Below are 15141 nucleotides of genomic sequence, written 5' to 3' on the forward strand. Positions count from 1 at the left end.
TCCAAGGTGTTTGTGCCAATCAACTCTGTCCCTGATCTTTCTTCTACTTCTCAGCCTTCAATCAAAGCTAAAGTAAGTACCTCTGTGTCAACTCCCACAAAGTCCTTGGGAAAAGTGATGGTCAGCTTGACATAGCCAAGGTAGGGGACGTTTTGACCATTTGCCCCCTCAACTTCCAAAAGATCATTTAAAGAATGAATTGGCTGATCGAACAGGTTCTCATTGTAAAAGGATTTTGTGATGGTTGTGACCTGTGAACCAGTGTCAAGCAAGCAGTCACAAATTACTCCTGCAACATCCACTTGCGCAGTGCATTTTGCTCCAATTAACCCCTTAGGTAAAACAGATTGTCGCGACCTCGCTTGTGCGTGGGCTGACAGTGCCCTAAAAGACTTGGGACACCTTGATTCAATCCCAGTTCCCATTTGTCCCACAACAGGAACTGCTGTCAGTTTAAATGTGGCTTAGTATAGCCATTCCGCAAGTCCCATTCACGTTGTCTCTTTGCAAGCTCATCCCGCTTCTCTGACACCAAGGCTGGATTTGGGTCATTGGAACAAGAACTGGCAATGTGCCCATCCTCTCCACACCGAAAGCAATAGCCTGGTTTTGGTCTAACTGGTTGGGACTTGTCTTGGACTTTGGGTTTTCCTTTAGGATTGATGGCACTCTGCTTACTTGAGGACTTGCAAGTGTTCAACTTGGGGTTTGGTTTGTCTTTAGACTGCTTCGAAGTTAACAATGCAAGCTGATTTTGGAGTTCTGCTATCTGACTGGCCAACTGAGCAGTGACAGAATTAAATTGAGTCATATCATCTCTAGCGGCTGTTTGAGACTGCATTATGGCACGCTGCTTAACACCTCCCAGTTGTTGCTTCATTCGCGCACTTTTGGAAGCATGCTTGCTCTCCTCGGTTCTTAATAAGGTCATTAGCTCTGCAAAGGATGGGGGAGCATGCCTTTTCTGCTCTAACTGCAACTCTAGAATCAGAGAATTTTCCCAACATCCTCTGCAAAACTGCTTCAGCAGATGCTTGTCAACTTCTGAGCCAAGGACTCCACCATGGCGCATGGTGGTCTGTAACGCAACATGCAATCGTTGCAAGTAAGCAGATGGGGTTTCTCCCGGGTTCTGGAATATGTTCAGGAACTTGGCGAATAACTCATCGCCATCCTCAATTGGCGCGAAAGCAGAATCAAGAAGCTGAATATAAGTTGAAGGAGATGCCGCCGGGCCAACAGATTTTACTATGTCTGCTGCTGGGGAAAGAAGGCTCTCACAGATCCTGCGCACTCTGTGGAAATCAGAGACTGTTGGGTCTTGGAAAAGTAGTTCAGCGCTAGTGCGCCAAGTCTCATAATCAACCTCGTTGGGTGGATGGGGAGTTCGCCCAGAGAAAACACGGAGCCGTAATGGTGAGTTTCCAGGTATGGCTAAATCACTGGTGCATACAAGATGCTCCACCACAACTTTCTGCACTCCAGGTGGATTTAAATCACTGACAGTGATTGACGGGGAGCCTGGGCTTGTGGCTGACACTAGTGGAACAGAGTGATGTTGTGTAGCAGTTGCTGTTACCTGGGACTGCTTGAGGGGGGACTCAGTCAAGGATGGGTCTGCTGAATGAGCAGGTGAGGTGTCATCAACTTCAGCAAGGACAGGTAAAGGACATGGCTTTGGCACCACTGTCTCATGAATATGAGCTAACATGCCCTTCAAGACATCCTCAAAATTCTCTCCACTGCGACTGGCCAATTCTTTCAGCTCGTTAAGGTAAGTTTGGGTTGTGTTTCGTCCAAACCTCTTGACGTAGGCACTTGATAAAGCTGTCACATGGAAAGAGACATCAGGATTATTCTTTGCATGCTGGACATATGGAAACACTGTCTGAAGGGTTTGGACTGCTAGTCCAGAGCTGAACTCAACTACCAAGGACTTCTGTGATTCTAGGCAAGGATCACTGATTGGGATGATTCTGTTAATTGACCCATACTGCTTTACAAAGTCCAATATTTCCTCATCCACTTCAGTTTCAGTTATGCCACTAATTATGATTGCATTAGGGACTTTTACACCCTTTTCCTCTATAACTTCCATTTTGTTTTACTTGTACACTTATTTTTCTTGAAAGGGAATTTATACAATCAAAAATAAAAGTTAATGTGTGCGTTTCTCTTTGCCTCCTGGCTGCTGGCTCGCCACTATTTATGTAACACCTGCTCGTTAGTAGTAGGCACGAACAGTGTTAGCTGAATGTTTGACTCAATGCCAACAAGTAGTAGTTAAATTTTCCAATGCACTGAGCTGGATCAATGGGCCGATCAGAAGATACGAAGCTCGAAGGAGGCAAAGCATACACAGCACACAAGTTTGGGATTTCAGATGTTGTTCTATTTGCTATTATGTATTTTCTTTTTTTCTTTCTGATTGAAATGTTGATATGATGATCAGTAAATGATAAATGACAAAGATAAACCCGATGAAATGTCAACTTTTAACAAAAATGGGAAACAAAAAATACAATATGACCAACTATAATCAAGTTCTTACTTGAAAGAAATTAATAAACCACAAAAAAAAAAAAAAAAACACAAATAAAATGAATTCAACAAAACCTTTCCTTTGTTGACTCTTTGATTGATAATTTCCCTCTTTTCTTTCTCCTGGCTTAGGTTTGAAAATTATTGGTTTTCTAATTTAAATATATATATATTTTTTTAGATTAATATGTTTAGTTTCAATTTTAAGATTTCTAATTCTCCTGTCTTTACTGTAATTTGACTCTCTTCCTTCAAATGCAACTCAAATCAATACTTTAACCAAGATGATTCAATATCCATTCACATGAATGGTTACCTCAAAATTTACAATGTGTAACGTTATATAACCAAATAACACTTTTCAGAAATATATACATAAACAAAACAAATTGTAAATAGTGTTCACCTCAGTTCAGAAAGATATATACCTCAGTCCATTCAATATTAGAAAAATAGTCCATTCGATAAATTCAGTAAAAAAAAAATATACCTGAGTCCATCAGAGTTCAGAAGGAAAAAAAACAAACGATATCACGAAGTGGATAAGATGATAGGAAACCAGAGATCCAAATTCAGTCTGGGGGGCTCGCCATCTTTCTTTTCTCTCTCAATGCGGCTTGATGAATCCTCACCATGCGCGTGAATCACAGCGGAAAATCCAAACTTCTACACATACAACAAAACTGGCCGATTCCTTTGAATTAAGTGTTTTGTTAATTTTTCTTTTCCAGATTGCACCACGAACTACGGTGACGACGGTGACCAACTTTGGCTCGAGGCTCCGGATCAACAAGGCCACAACAAGCTCTTTCACTAAACTACTCAAATTTCGGTAAGCAATTTAACTCTAAATAACTTTTATATACTTTGTTTTGTAGTTGTTCACTAATTATTTCTCAAAATTAGATAGTTTTAACTCAGAATTCTTAAGCTTCGTTTTCATGCGTTTCTGTTTCTTCTCTATCTCGTCTGCGTCTCACAGTGGGCGGAGTCAGCATCATTGCTGATCACCCGCAATTGGACTATCTACACCTGCAGTGCAGATTCTAACTCTAATTGGATAAATGTTGCTGCAGTAATTAATTATATCAGTAACATGCAAATTACTAAAGCATTTTATTTCCCTCAATTTTCTATCACTGTTTTCACACTAACAGTTTTACTGGAAGGGTAAATATGCCAAAAATAGTTTTTTCTTTCTATGGATTGTAAGTTTCAGTCAGGGTTACACCATGCACACACAGACATCAAGAATCATCCTGTGAATCTCAACAACGGTGACAAGCAACATATCGTTGATGCCCGATGAAACTCACGTATGTCCAAAACTGTTACTTTCAGGAAGTGAAAAAAACGGCGTATTTTGCAGTTGAATGTAGTGTTGTCATACTTGGTACGGCATCTTTACATGTAACCATATTCTTGCCAGTGTAATGATATAATCCACATTTGACCAAAATTTAGTTTAAATGGACATACGTGCATATTTTACAGTAACGGTGGTCGATACGCATTCTTCCGATCATTAATTAGAATGGCCAAGTCGCGTTTCATATTGACAGATGAATACGCTCAGTTTATTAAATAGCCTACGTCTTAGTTTATTAAATACGCTTAGTTTATTTAATATTAATTATCAATTTATTAAATGTCTCTTCCAAACTATGAAGGGACAATGAATCAATACACTGACATGGTAATGCTAGACAGATACTTTGTTTGCACAGTCCTACCGTAATTTTGTCACTCCTAGACGTACGTCTGGCGTCAGGGGGGAAACATTTACTTGAGAACAGTTGTCAAAAACAAACGTTTGCTGATACTTTACCTCACAGTGTTATTCGGCTATCCAGTGCTGAGCTTCGATGAAACTTCACGAGACCGGCGAGATGCTTCCACAGGGCGGGAGATACGCGGCTTGATTGACAGCTTTGACACCAAATGGATATACGTGAAAATCAGATGACATGATTTCACAACTTTTCATTGGCCATTTAGATATGTGAAGCATACTGTATACGGAAATGAACCTGGACATTAAATCCGTCGAAAAATAAAAAAATCGGCATAATGGACATACGTGGTTTTCATGGGACAGCGACATATTCTGATCAACAGATCAACTCTGAACATTAGAAAACAAGCTACTAAAAAGTCACAGAAAAACAGCAACATTTTAATAGTGAGAATAAAGAAAATTACTAAGACAATTCAGCTCATAATTTATTCATGCAGCAATGCATGATGGGAGGCATGGATGAATTTTGATTGGTGCCACCCAGAATGCACTGCAACATGCTTTATGATGGCCACCACTGTTGAGATTCACAGGATGATTCTTGATGTTTGTGTGTTTAAAAGAGCTCTGAATTTTTTTTTTAAATCAGAACTCTAAAAAAAATTTGTATTGATAAAGCTGATCTTCTGCTGTAATCAATAATGTAAATATAACTCAGAGATTGGGCTTTAAATGAGTTCAGATCAAATAATGATTATGTAAAAACATAACCAACAACACCTGATCATCTTTTAACTTTGCTTTTCTGGTTGGTTTTAATGCAGTTAAAACTACCCAAACAAAATATTAAATTAATATAATTAATATATTAACAATATTAATATTAAAAAGGCAAGGGTCAAGACCTCAACTAAAACAAACCCTGACCTCTGTGATGGTAACTTAAAAATTGTGATTTTCTCCTTTGGTGATTCTGCTTGTTATCATCAGGTGTCTTCAATAATGCTCAACCATCACTCAATTTATCACTTAATTATCTCATTAATGCTTCAGTGGATGAGATAAAAATATGGCAGGACTTTTACTTTCTGACCCCTGGATTACCCACCTCTGACTATAAACCTCTTGTGATCACTGGGTAAAGATACGGAAAAACAAAAAAATTAAACAATAGAATGAACCTTTGCATGTTGGAACAGAGTTACTCCAGTCGCCCGTCTCTGTGCAGTGAATGTCACTACTTCCGTCTATCTTTTTGTCAGCAGATACACACTCAAAGTGGATAACATCACCATAACTTCCCTCTTCTGTGTTGCCTGATGCAGTCACAAACGCATTTGTGCGAATGGCTGGACATTTCACAGCTAGCCAAAAAATAAATAAATATGAAAAAAAGAAACCAACAAACTAATCACTAAAATTATACTTCTCTTGAATAATGTAGCGTATGTGTCACTGTCAGAAGGACGGAGATAATTAAAAGAAAAAAAATCCTGACTTTCATGAAAGCTTACCCTCACAGACAGGGACAGTATTATCCCATCCTTGAGCTCTGCAGGTACGCTGGTTGATTCTGCTTGTCATTTCAAATCTGTGAACACAGTGTTTTTACACTTTTTACAAGTACAAAGAATGTTAAAAGGATAGTATACATTTCATTTATTAGAATAAAATGCATAAAGCACATTTACCCTTTCTTGCAAGTGTACAACACTGTTGCTCCAAAAACAAACTCTGACCCTGCTGTAAGTTTAAAATCACCATTCGGTGCGTCTCCTGGGTGACTGCATTTTTTCTCTGCAGGAATCAAACAAGGTTTACTCTGCATAAACGGCAATGATTTAATTACCAATAAAATGATGTGGTGATCATATTGACAATTTTCTCACTTGCACATTTTCGCTCAACGATTGTGTCCCATGTTCCCTCTTCACACTTTAATCTATACATGCCAGTAAAGCCTGTCATGCAGTACAGTCTCACTGTTTCACCATCACTGTATGAAGCTTTCGCAGCTGGTTCTGTGTTTTCATATTTGATATCCTCTCGAAGACAGTCTGACAAGCACAAACAATCATTACACAAAGACATAACTGTCATGTTAAATGCTGAAGTACATGAACAACTAGTCAACAGTCTCTAGAGCTACAGTTTGAGAAGTGCATGTAATATAACATTTATGTTCAAGTCAATAAAATCTAAATGAAAAAGACTTTCAAATAGATAACAACAAAAAATTACTTGCCTCGACACTGCCCACAATTAAAGAAAAACAACCAAAAGACGAAGCCGAGGAGTTTTACTGGAACTCTCATTTTGAGCTCAGTTCACAGTTATCTTTTTTTGGTTTGTCTCTGATACTCTTGTCTGATGGAGATCAACAACAAGTTAATAATTTACTAAAGTCAAAAAGAGTTTTTTCTTACATCAGACCACTCTGTGCACAAGCAATATTTCCTGTAAAAATGATGCAGCAATTCATATTTGCCATTATTTAGATACACCAAAGTCCAGTTACTTTAGAGAAGTCAATCTTGAGCCATATTTATGCAACATATGAACAGGAAACAAATAATCCAAAATAATTGGCATGTTCACTTCTGAACTCTGTAGCTTTATCCTGTTAATGTTTTTCACTGGATCATGTTCTTCTTGAATCAAATTATAAAGTATGATTATGTTGTGAATGAATCTGTCACATGAGTGAGACTGAAGAAAATTCACAACACTTTTGAACTTTTAAACATTTCAACAGAGGTGGAAAGTCCAGGGGTCAGAAAGTAGGGCTGCGTTTATACTGGCACAACAAATTTTTATCTTTTGCTCACAGCTGACACAGATCGGAATTAATTGCATACATGTAAACACAAAAATCCACACAAGATCTGATTTTTTCGCATCCGATCTGACCCACACAGCAAAAGGACTCGGCGGTAGAGGCATCACGCAGAGGTGGAAAGTCCAGGGCTCAGAAAGTTTAATGTTCTAACATTAAAAAGGCAAGGGTCAAGAGCCCAACTAAAGCAAACCCTGATCTCTGTGATGGCGTCTTAAAAATTGTGATTTTCTCCTTTGGTGATTCTGCTTGTTATCATCAGGTGTCTTCAATAATGCTCAATCATCACTCAATTAATCACTTATTTATCTCATTAACTTTAACACCGCTTCAGCGGGTGGAAAAAAAATATGGCAGGACTTTTACTTTCTGACCCCTGGACTATACACCTCTGCCGCGAACGGACCCGTATCGGAGTCCACTTGCGCGCAGTGACGGATCTGTAACGAAGGCGGATCGCGGACCCGCCTTGGCTCCGCGCTGCATCCGCTCCGCATCCGTGATTAAAACCTTACCTCTGCGGCGGGTCCGTTTGGGACCTGCAAATTGATACAACCGTTACAGTAAAGGCGCGTGTGCGCGATGATTGCTTCTGGCCCTAGTCAAGAGAGACTTGTGCGCTGGCAAAATGGGTTTCAATAAAACTTAGCTGCCTTTGTGTTCAATTTTTTTTTTTTTTTTTTTTTTTTAAATTGCTGCTACCTAACTAGAGAAAAATAGGAAAGAGGCAATAGGAAAACATAGACACCCACAATGCACTGGGCATGTTGCCATCCAAAGCCACTCCAACAAGTCTGTTCCTATTGGATAGGTTTGATCAGAATCAAATAACACCTTGATTATGACTGAAACTTTCTGAGAAGTCTTTCCTACTAAAGCGTGTCAATTTGTATTGTTCTCGGGTGCAAATATTCAAAGAGTAAAAGTTTAGAGGGAGTTTTTCAATTTCAGGATCCAGAGCATTGTAGGCAGAGGCTAAAGGCTGCAAGGAATCATAAATATGGAGAGAAAATAGTGACAGAAAATCTGAAAAAAACAAAACAAAAAAAAAACAGGATGACAATGAACACAGTGTTTAAGGACAAACAGAAACTACCATTCTATCAGTCCATAAGTTGTAATCACTGCTAATAAAACTCAGTAATTTAGAATTTAACCTTACCCAGCCAGCAGAGCCATGTGGGGCCCAAATGGGTTTGACCTGGGCTATCTAACTGGGAGCCAGTTTTGCACCCAGTTTCCATGTAGGCCCCACATGGATTTGCCCAGATGAAATGAACACTGCTTAGTGTGCACACTACAGGCTGTTTAATGTAACACTTAATCAGTGTTGGAGGTAATGAGATAATTAAGTGATTGAATAATGATTTTGTATTAGTGAAGAACACCTGCTGTTAACAAGCATAATCATTGAAGGAAAGAGAAACACAAGAACTACTTCCAGCCACAGCCTTGGATGAAATCAACTGAAGATAAAATACATTACATCTCTCAAGATCTGATTAAACAACTCCACAAACAACATTAGCTTCACTTATTACTAACCAGACTGACTTTATTTCTGTCAGACATCTACAGAAGTTTGTATTAAGAATTAAGAAGAGGCTTAGATGTTGATTACTTATTTGAAAGTAATAGTTTGATTTGATGTTACCATTGTGGCGATCAGTGTGTGCTTTAGTCAGGCTCTTGACTTTTTAACACTAGTTTTTCTCTTGACAGCTGTGTCTGTTTGTTATGGTAAGAACAGCAAGAGAAAATATAATCAGATGCTGTAAGCTGATTGATGATAAGAATATAATCATCATATATTGGCTTAACTCATTGAGGTTTATACGGGTAGTATGTTATTAATTCTGTTTTATTGTTATGATTCTACAGCAAAAGATTAATAGAGTTTAATCAGAACAACAAATGATTTATAACACACCATTTACATATTTTGGGCTCCTGTGAGTTTTATTCGCACACAGACATCAAGAATCAGCATATGAATCTCAACAATGTTGAGATTCATATGCTGATTCTGGATGTCTGTGTGCGAGTAAGAATATCATGCTCAGATTCAGGAATAAGAATCTGAGCATGATATAAATATGCATGCATATAAATACATACATTCTATACATGTATATATTCACACACACCACACACACACACACATATATATATATATATATATATATATATATATATATATATATATATATATATATATATATATATATATATATATATATATATGGGAGGTGAAAGAAGAAGAAGAGGAGGAGAGGGTAGATATAAATCGCCCTTTAAATAGCTGGGGGATCGATTATAAACGCAACGGTGTTTACAATCGATCACCCATCTCACTCTCGCTTCTTCATCCTCCTGTCTGTCTGGCTCAGATCCAAATCTGAACGGCCAGGGGGGTTTCCATGCCCTCCCGATCTCAAACACGGAGATCAGTAGAGAATGGAAAGTCTATGAGAGCCGCAACATTCATGGACAGAAAGGAACCGTTCGTCGTGTCGTCCGCGCACGGCCCCTTTCTTATCGCGCTCTCACGGCAGCCACAGCCCGCCAGAAAAAAGCGCGTCCCAAAAACACAGCAGCTCACATACCCAGCGGCCAGAGGAGCGCTCGCTATCGGACGCGGTGACATCAAACACGGATGTCTCCGTCATCCAACTCACAACTTCATAAGCCCCAGGGAAGCCGAGAGAAATATAATCTTTTCAGACTTCCCAACGAGCTCATTTGCGAGCCCTATGCCTGCAGTCACCGTATTGCCTCTGCACACACAGGGCTACAGCACCAGGCACAGATGCAGACACCCAGCCAACATAGCATGGTGGGGCCCAGATGGGTGTCACCTGGGCAGCCAAACTGTGGCCCAGACATTTTTGTCCACAGTTTCCATGGAGGCCCCACATGGATTAGCCCAAATGAACTGAACACTGCTCAGTGTGCACACTACAGGCTGTTAAATGTAACACAGACACATGCTGGAGTTAATGAGATAATTAGGTGATAACGAGCAGAATCACTGAAGGACAGAGAAACAACAAGAACTACAACTTCAGCCACAGCCTTCGATGAAATCAACTGAAGATAAAAGACATTAAATCTCTGAAGATCTAATTAAACATCTCCACAAACAGCATTTCCAGCTTCACTTATTACTAACCAGACTGGCTTTATTTCTGACATTCATCTACAAAAGTTGTTATTGAGAATCACCAGAGGTTTAGATGTTGATGATTTGTTGAAAATAAGTTTGTTTTGATGTCACCGTGATCGAGGTCAGCGCTTACTTCAGTTAGGCAGTTTGCCTCCCCTCTGTAATTTTTATTTTTTCTATGGCTGTTTGTTATGGCAAGACAAACAAGGGACAATGTGGTCAGCTGCTAAATGATAAAAGTATAGTCCTCATTTAGTGGCTTGATTCACTGATCTAATGACTGAACTTTTTAGGAGCAAAATGTGAGTAACGTTGTGTTTAATCTTCTCTTGAATTACAACACTAAAAATGTTTTAATCAGAGAGTTTGAAGAGCACATTGTTCACTAAACCCTCCAAATCTCCTGCGAGATTTACTTACACAGACATCAAGAATCAGCGTATGATTCTCAACAATGGTGACATGCTTCATGCTGCAATGCATTCTGGGAGCCAACATCTAAACCTCTGGTGATTCTCAATAACAACTTTTGTAGATGAATGTCAGAAATAAAGTCAGTCTGGTTAGTAATAAGTGAAGCTGGTAATGCTGTTTGTGAAGCTGTTTGATCAGATCTTCAGAGATTTAATGTCTTTTATCTTCAGTTGATTTCATCGAAGGCTGTGGCTGAAGTTGTAGTTCTTGTTGTTTCTCTGTCCTTCAGTGATTCTGCTCATTATCACCTAATTATCTCATTAACTCCAGTGTGTTTCTGTGTTACATTTAACAGCCTGTAGTGTGCGCACTGAGCAGTGTTCAGTTCATCTGGGCTAACCCATGTAGGGCTTCCACGGAAACCGTGGACAAAAATGTCTGGGCCCCAGTTAGGCTGCCCAGGTGACACCCATCTGGGCCCCACCATGCTATGTTGGCTGGGCACCTCCTCAGGAAGAGTGTCAAACAAGAACGGAGAATCCAAACAGGGGAGACGCTCACAGTGAGCAATAGACAAACACACATAGACGCCACCCTCAAGCATTGTCTATGCGTTCGCTCCTCTCCAGACAGAAAAATGCCAGAAAAATGTACATCAAGTGTCAAACCTCTGGGACACAGATGAACACATCCTCCTGGACGATTGCAGATATAAAAGGAGTAATTCCCTACCGGAGTTTGTGAAACAATAGCACGAACAAAACAGTCCCGAAAAGACGAGAAGATGTTTGGCTGCTTCCCCAGGCGCTCCCTTTATACGTCACGGTTCGCGTCGTTTGACGTCATAGGCTGTCGCCGGCCAATAGGATTGGAGTGTTGTGATTTTGGCATTTCGAACACGAGTGACATTCCCCATAGCACAATTCCAAGCGCAGAGTTGAGTTTCCTTTCGAAAGGGAATAATGCTGATTGTGGAATTGTTTAAACAGATCTTGAGAGACTTAATGTCTTTTATCTTCAGTTGATTTCATCTGAGGCCCCATTTACACATACATGGTTATTTTGAAAAACGGAGACATTTCCCTTCTTTTGCGCCCTTCGTTTACACGCAAATGGAGAATTCGCCTCTGTAAATGAGTCTTTCTAAAAACTCCGGCCAGAGTAGAGATTATGAAAATCTTCGTTTGCACGTTTGTATGTAAACTGAGACAAACGGGTGTTTAGGCAGCCAACGTCACAGTATGCGCCAGAGCTCGCACCTACGTCAAAAGTGCGACGTATGTTTACACGTGATCATGGAAGCGTTCAGAGTAGCAGTCGCATTTATGTTGGTGCAAACTCTTCTCATGTGTTATTCGTTGCTATTTATATTGCTATTTATGTTGTTATTCGTTGCTATTTATGCATTTATGTTGGTGCAAACTCTTGTGTATTATTCGTTGCTATTTTCGGGATTCTGATTGGCTTACGTTGGCTTGAGCTTCTCGTTACACCGCCATCTACAGGTTTGGCATGCTCTTGGCAGCATATATACACGGGTACGTGTAAATTAACACTTTTCTGAAAACTGACATGTGTGCACAGTTATTTTTGAAACCGGAGAGGTTGAAATGTCTGTTTATGAAAATAGCCGCCCACATGTAAACATAGCCTAAGGCTGTGGCTGAAGTCATAGATTTTGTTGTTCCTCTGTCCTTCAGTGATTCTGCTCTGTTATCACCTAATTATCTCATTAACACTCAGAGGTGGACATTCCAGGGGTCAGAAAGTAAAAGTCCTGCCATATTTTTATCTTATCCACTGAAGCATTAATGAGATAAATAAGTGATTAATTGAGTGATGATTGAGCATTATTGAAGACACCTGATGATAACATGCAGAATCACCAAAGGAGAAAATCACAATTTTTAAGTTACCATCATCGAGGTCAGGGTTTGTTTTAGTTGAGCTCTTGACCCTTGCCTTTTTAGTATTAGATTTTGTTTGGGCAGTTTTATCTGCATTAAAACTAACCAGACAATCAAATTTAAAAGATGATCATTATTTGATCTGAATCACTGAACTCATTTAGAGCCCAATCTCTGAGTTAGATTTACATTATTGATTACAGCAGCTCTGTGATTCTACATTCTTACAGCTTATACAATACATTTTTTTTTTTAATGTTGTCATCACAAAAAAAAAAAAAAAATTATTTTAGGCACACACAGACATCAAGTATCAGCCTGTGAATCTCAACAATGGTGACAAGCAACATATTCTGATCAACAGATCAACTCTGAACATTAGAAAACAAGCTACTAAAAAGTCACAGAAAAACAGCAAAATTTTAATAGTGAGAATAAATGAAATAACTGAGACAATTTAGCTCATAATTTATTCATACAGCAATGCATGATGGGAGCCATGGATGAATTTTGATTGGTGGCTCCCAGAATGCACTGCAACATGCTTTATGATGGCCACCACTGTTGAGATTCACAGGATGATTCTTGATATCTGTGTGTTTAAATGAGCGCTTTTAAAAAAAAAAATCAGAACTCTTAAAAAAAAAAAAATTGTATTGTAAAAGCTGATCTTCTGCAGAATCAATAAATGAGTTCAGTGAATCAGATCAAATAATGTTTATGTAAAAACATAACCAACACTTCATTGTCTTTTAACTTTGCTTGTCTGGTTGGTTTTAATGCAGTTAAAACTGGCCAAACAAAATCTAATACTAAAAAGGCAAGGGTCAAGAGCTCAACTAAAACAAACCCTGACCTCGATGATGGTAACTTAAAAATAGCGATTTTCTCCTTTGGTGATTCTGCTTGTTATCATCAGGTGTTTTCAATAATGCTCAATCATCACTCAATTAATCACTTATTTATCTCATTAATGCTTCAGTGGGTGAGATAAAAATATGGCAGGACTTTTACTTTCTGACCCCTGGAATGTCCACCTCTGTTAACTCCAACACTGATTCAAAGTTACATTTAACAGCCTGTAGTGTGCACACTGAGTAGTGTTCTGGGCTAAACCATGTGGGGCCTACATGGGTGTGCTGGTTGGGAGGTGTCCGGTTAGCAGGACCGTGACAGTTAAATGGTTAAAGAAGCATTAAGAGCTCAGAGCACACAACATCCAACAAAGACTGGGAATGCAGACCGGCCATGCTCTCTCTGGTGAGCAGCCAGTTCCCTCTGTGCAAATGCAAGCTTCTCGCCACAACTCTAACAAGGAACAGGTGGCATCAATTAGGCTCCTGAGAGGACAGAGGAAAACAGGGGAAAACTACACTTCCCAGCAGACTGTTGGGCATCAGGGAACACACAATCACAAACACATATATTCACAAAATTAACAACAATAAATGACAAACATCCTGAGACATAACATTTGATGCAACACCTGGGACATAGCATTTGAATTTTATTTAAAATTCAGAATTATTGGGGGACTTCCGGTATGCTTCGTGGTGAATAGACGTGGTGGAAGTCGCTCCGTGAACATCCATTGTTTTTTTCAGCAGTATTCATTTATTTTGTCTTACACATACCAAATATTCAACTCCATTTCATACTCATAAAGAAGAATGCCCAAACCAGGAAAATCGGGACGAAACATTGTAGAAATGCTGACTGACAAGGGGAGCGAGCAGACAGCTAATGCTAATACTAACGTTACCGCTCCAGTAGGAGCGGAGGAGGCAATCACGGCAGATTCCTTGAAAGACTTAATTTCATCCACCATTCGCTCTGAAATTTCATCGCTACGGTCCGAATTTTTGTCTGAACTTCGCTCTGCCGTGTCTACTCTACAAACAACCCTGTCTTCGCAAGCCCAAAAGATCGGGGACATTGAAACGGCACTTAACGACTCAGATGGCCGTTTGATAGCGGTAGAGAAATTGTGCAACACATTGCAAACAGAAAACACTAGCCTTAAACTCAAGCTTGATGACTTGGAGAACCGCTCACGGAGGCAAAATTTAAGGATTATTGGAATCCCAGAGGGATCGGAGGGGCAAAATCCAGTTGCTTTCATGTCGTCATTCTTTACTGAACTGTTTGGAGACGGCGCCTTTAAGCGTCCTTTGGAAATCGATCGGGCCCATCGTGTCGGTCAAAGGTCTCAACAAAATACATTTCCTAGACATATGCTGGTCCGGCTCCACCATTACCAAACCAAAGAACTCATACTGAAACTGAGTCGCGAGCTGGGCTCTTTGGAGTTCAACGGTGCGATCGTTCGGATTTTCCCGGACATGTCTGCTGAGGTGGCAAGACGCCGTGCTGAGTTCAAAGACGCGAAAGCTGCACTTCGCAATGCCGGCATCACCTACGGAATGTTGCATCCCGCTAGACTCCGCGTTGATTTCCAAGGACAGCGTCAAATATTCCACACTCCGCTGGCAGCGATGGACTTTGTCAGTTCTGTCATTAAAACTACAGCGAGCAAGGT

The 15141-nt window shown here is 39.8% G+C and overlaps 1 protein-coding gene across 7 annotated transcripts in view; it reads right to left on the reverse strand.

Annotated features, from left to right (window-relative positions):
* The window catches only part of LOC137027789 (complement factor H-like), a 122050-nt gene extending 115098 nt beyond the window's left edge, over positions 1 to 6952 (reverse strand). For 2 of the 7 annotated variants that reach the window (XM_067396299.1, XM_067396301.1), the window contains exons 1-6: positions 6878 to 6952; positions 6525 to 6646; positions 6169 to 6336; positions 5971 to 6076; positions 5794 to 5870; positions 5461 to 5643 (exon numbers count right to left, since the gene is read on the reverse strand). In XM_067396299.1, coding sequence (XP_067252400.1) covers positions 5461 to 5643; positions 5794 to 5870; positions 5971 to 6076; positions 6169 to 6336; positions 6525 to 6594 — 604 coding nt within the window. In that variant the 5' untranslated portion in view covers positions 6595 to 6646; positions 6878 to 6952. Of the gene's footprint in view, positions 1 to 5460; positions 5644 to 5793; positions 5871 to 5970; positions 6077 to 6168; positions 6337 to 6524; positions 6647 to 6877 lie in introns of those variants that run through there. The other 5 variants (XM_067396297.1, XM_067396295.1, XM_067396300.1 and 2 more) reach the window with 5 other exon arrangements.
* Positions 6953 to 15141: the final 8189 nt, after the last annotated feature.

The sequence above is a fragment of the Chanodichthys erythropterus genome, chromosome 10, assembly GCF_024489055.1.
Source record: "Chanodichthys erythropterus isolate Z2021 chromosome 10, ASM2448905v1, whole genome shotgun sequence".
In the NCBI taxonomy this organism is placed as follows: Eukaryota; Metazoa; Chordata; class Actinopteri; order Cypriniformes; family Xenocyprididae; genus Chanodichthys; species Chanodichthys erythropterus.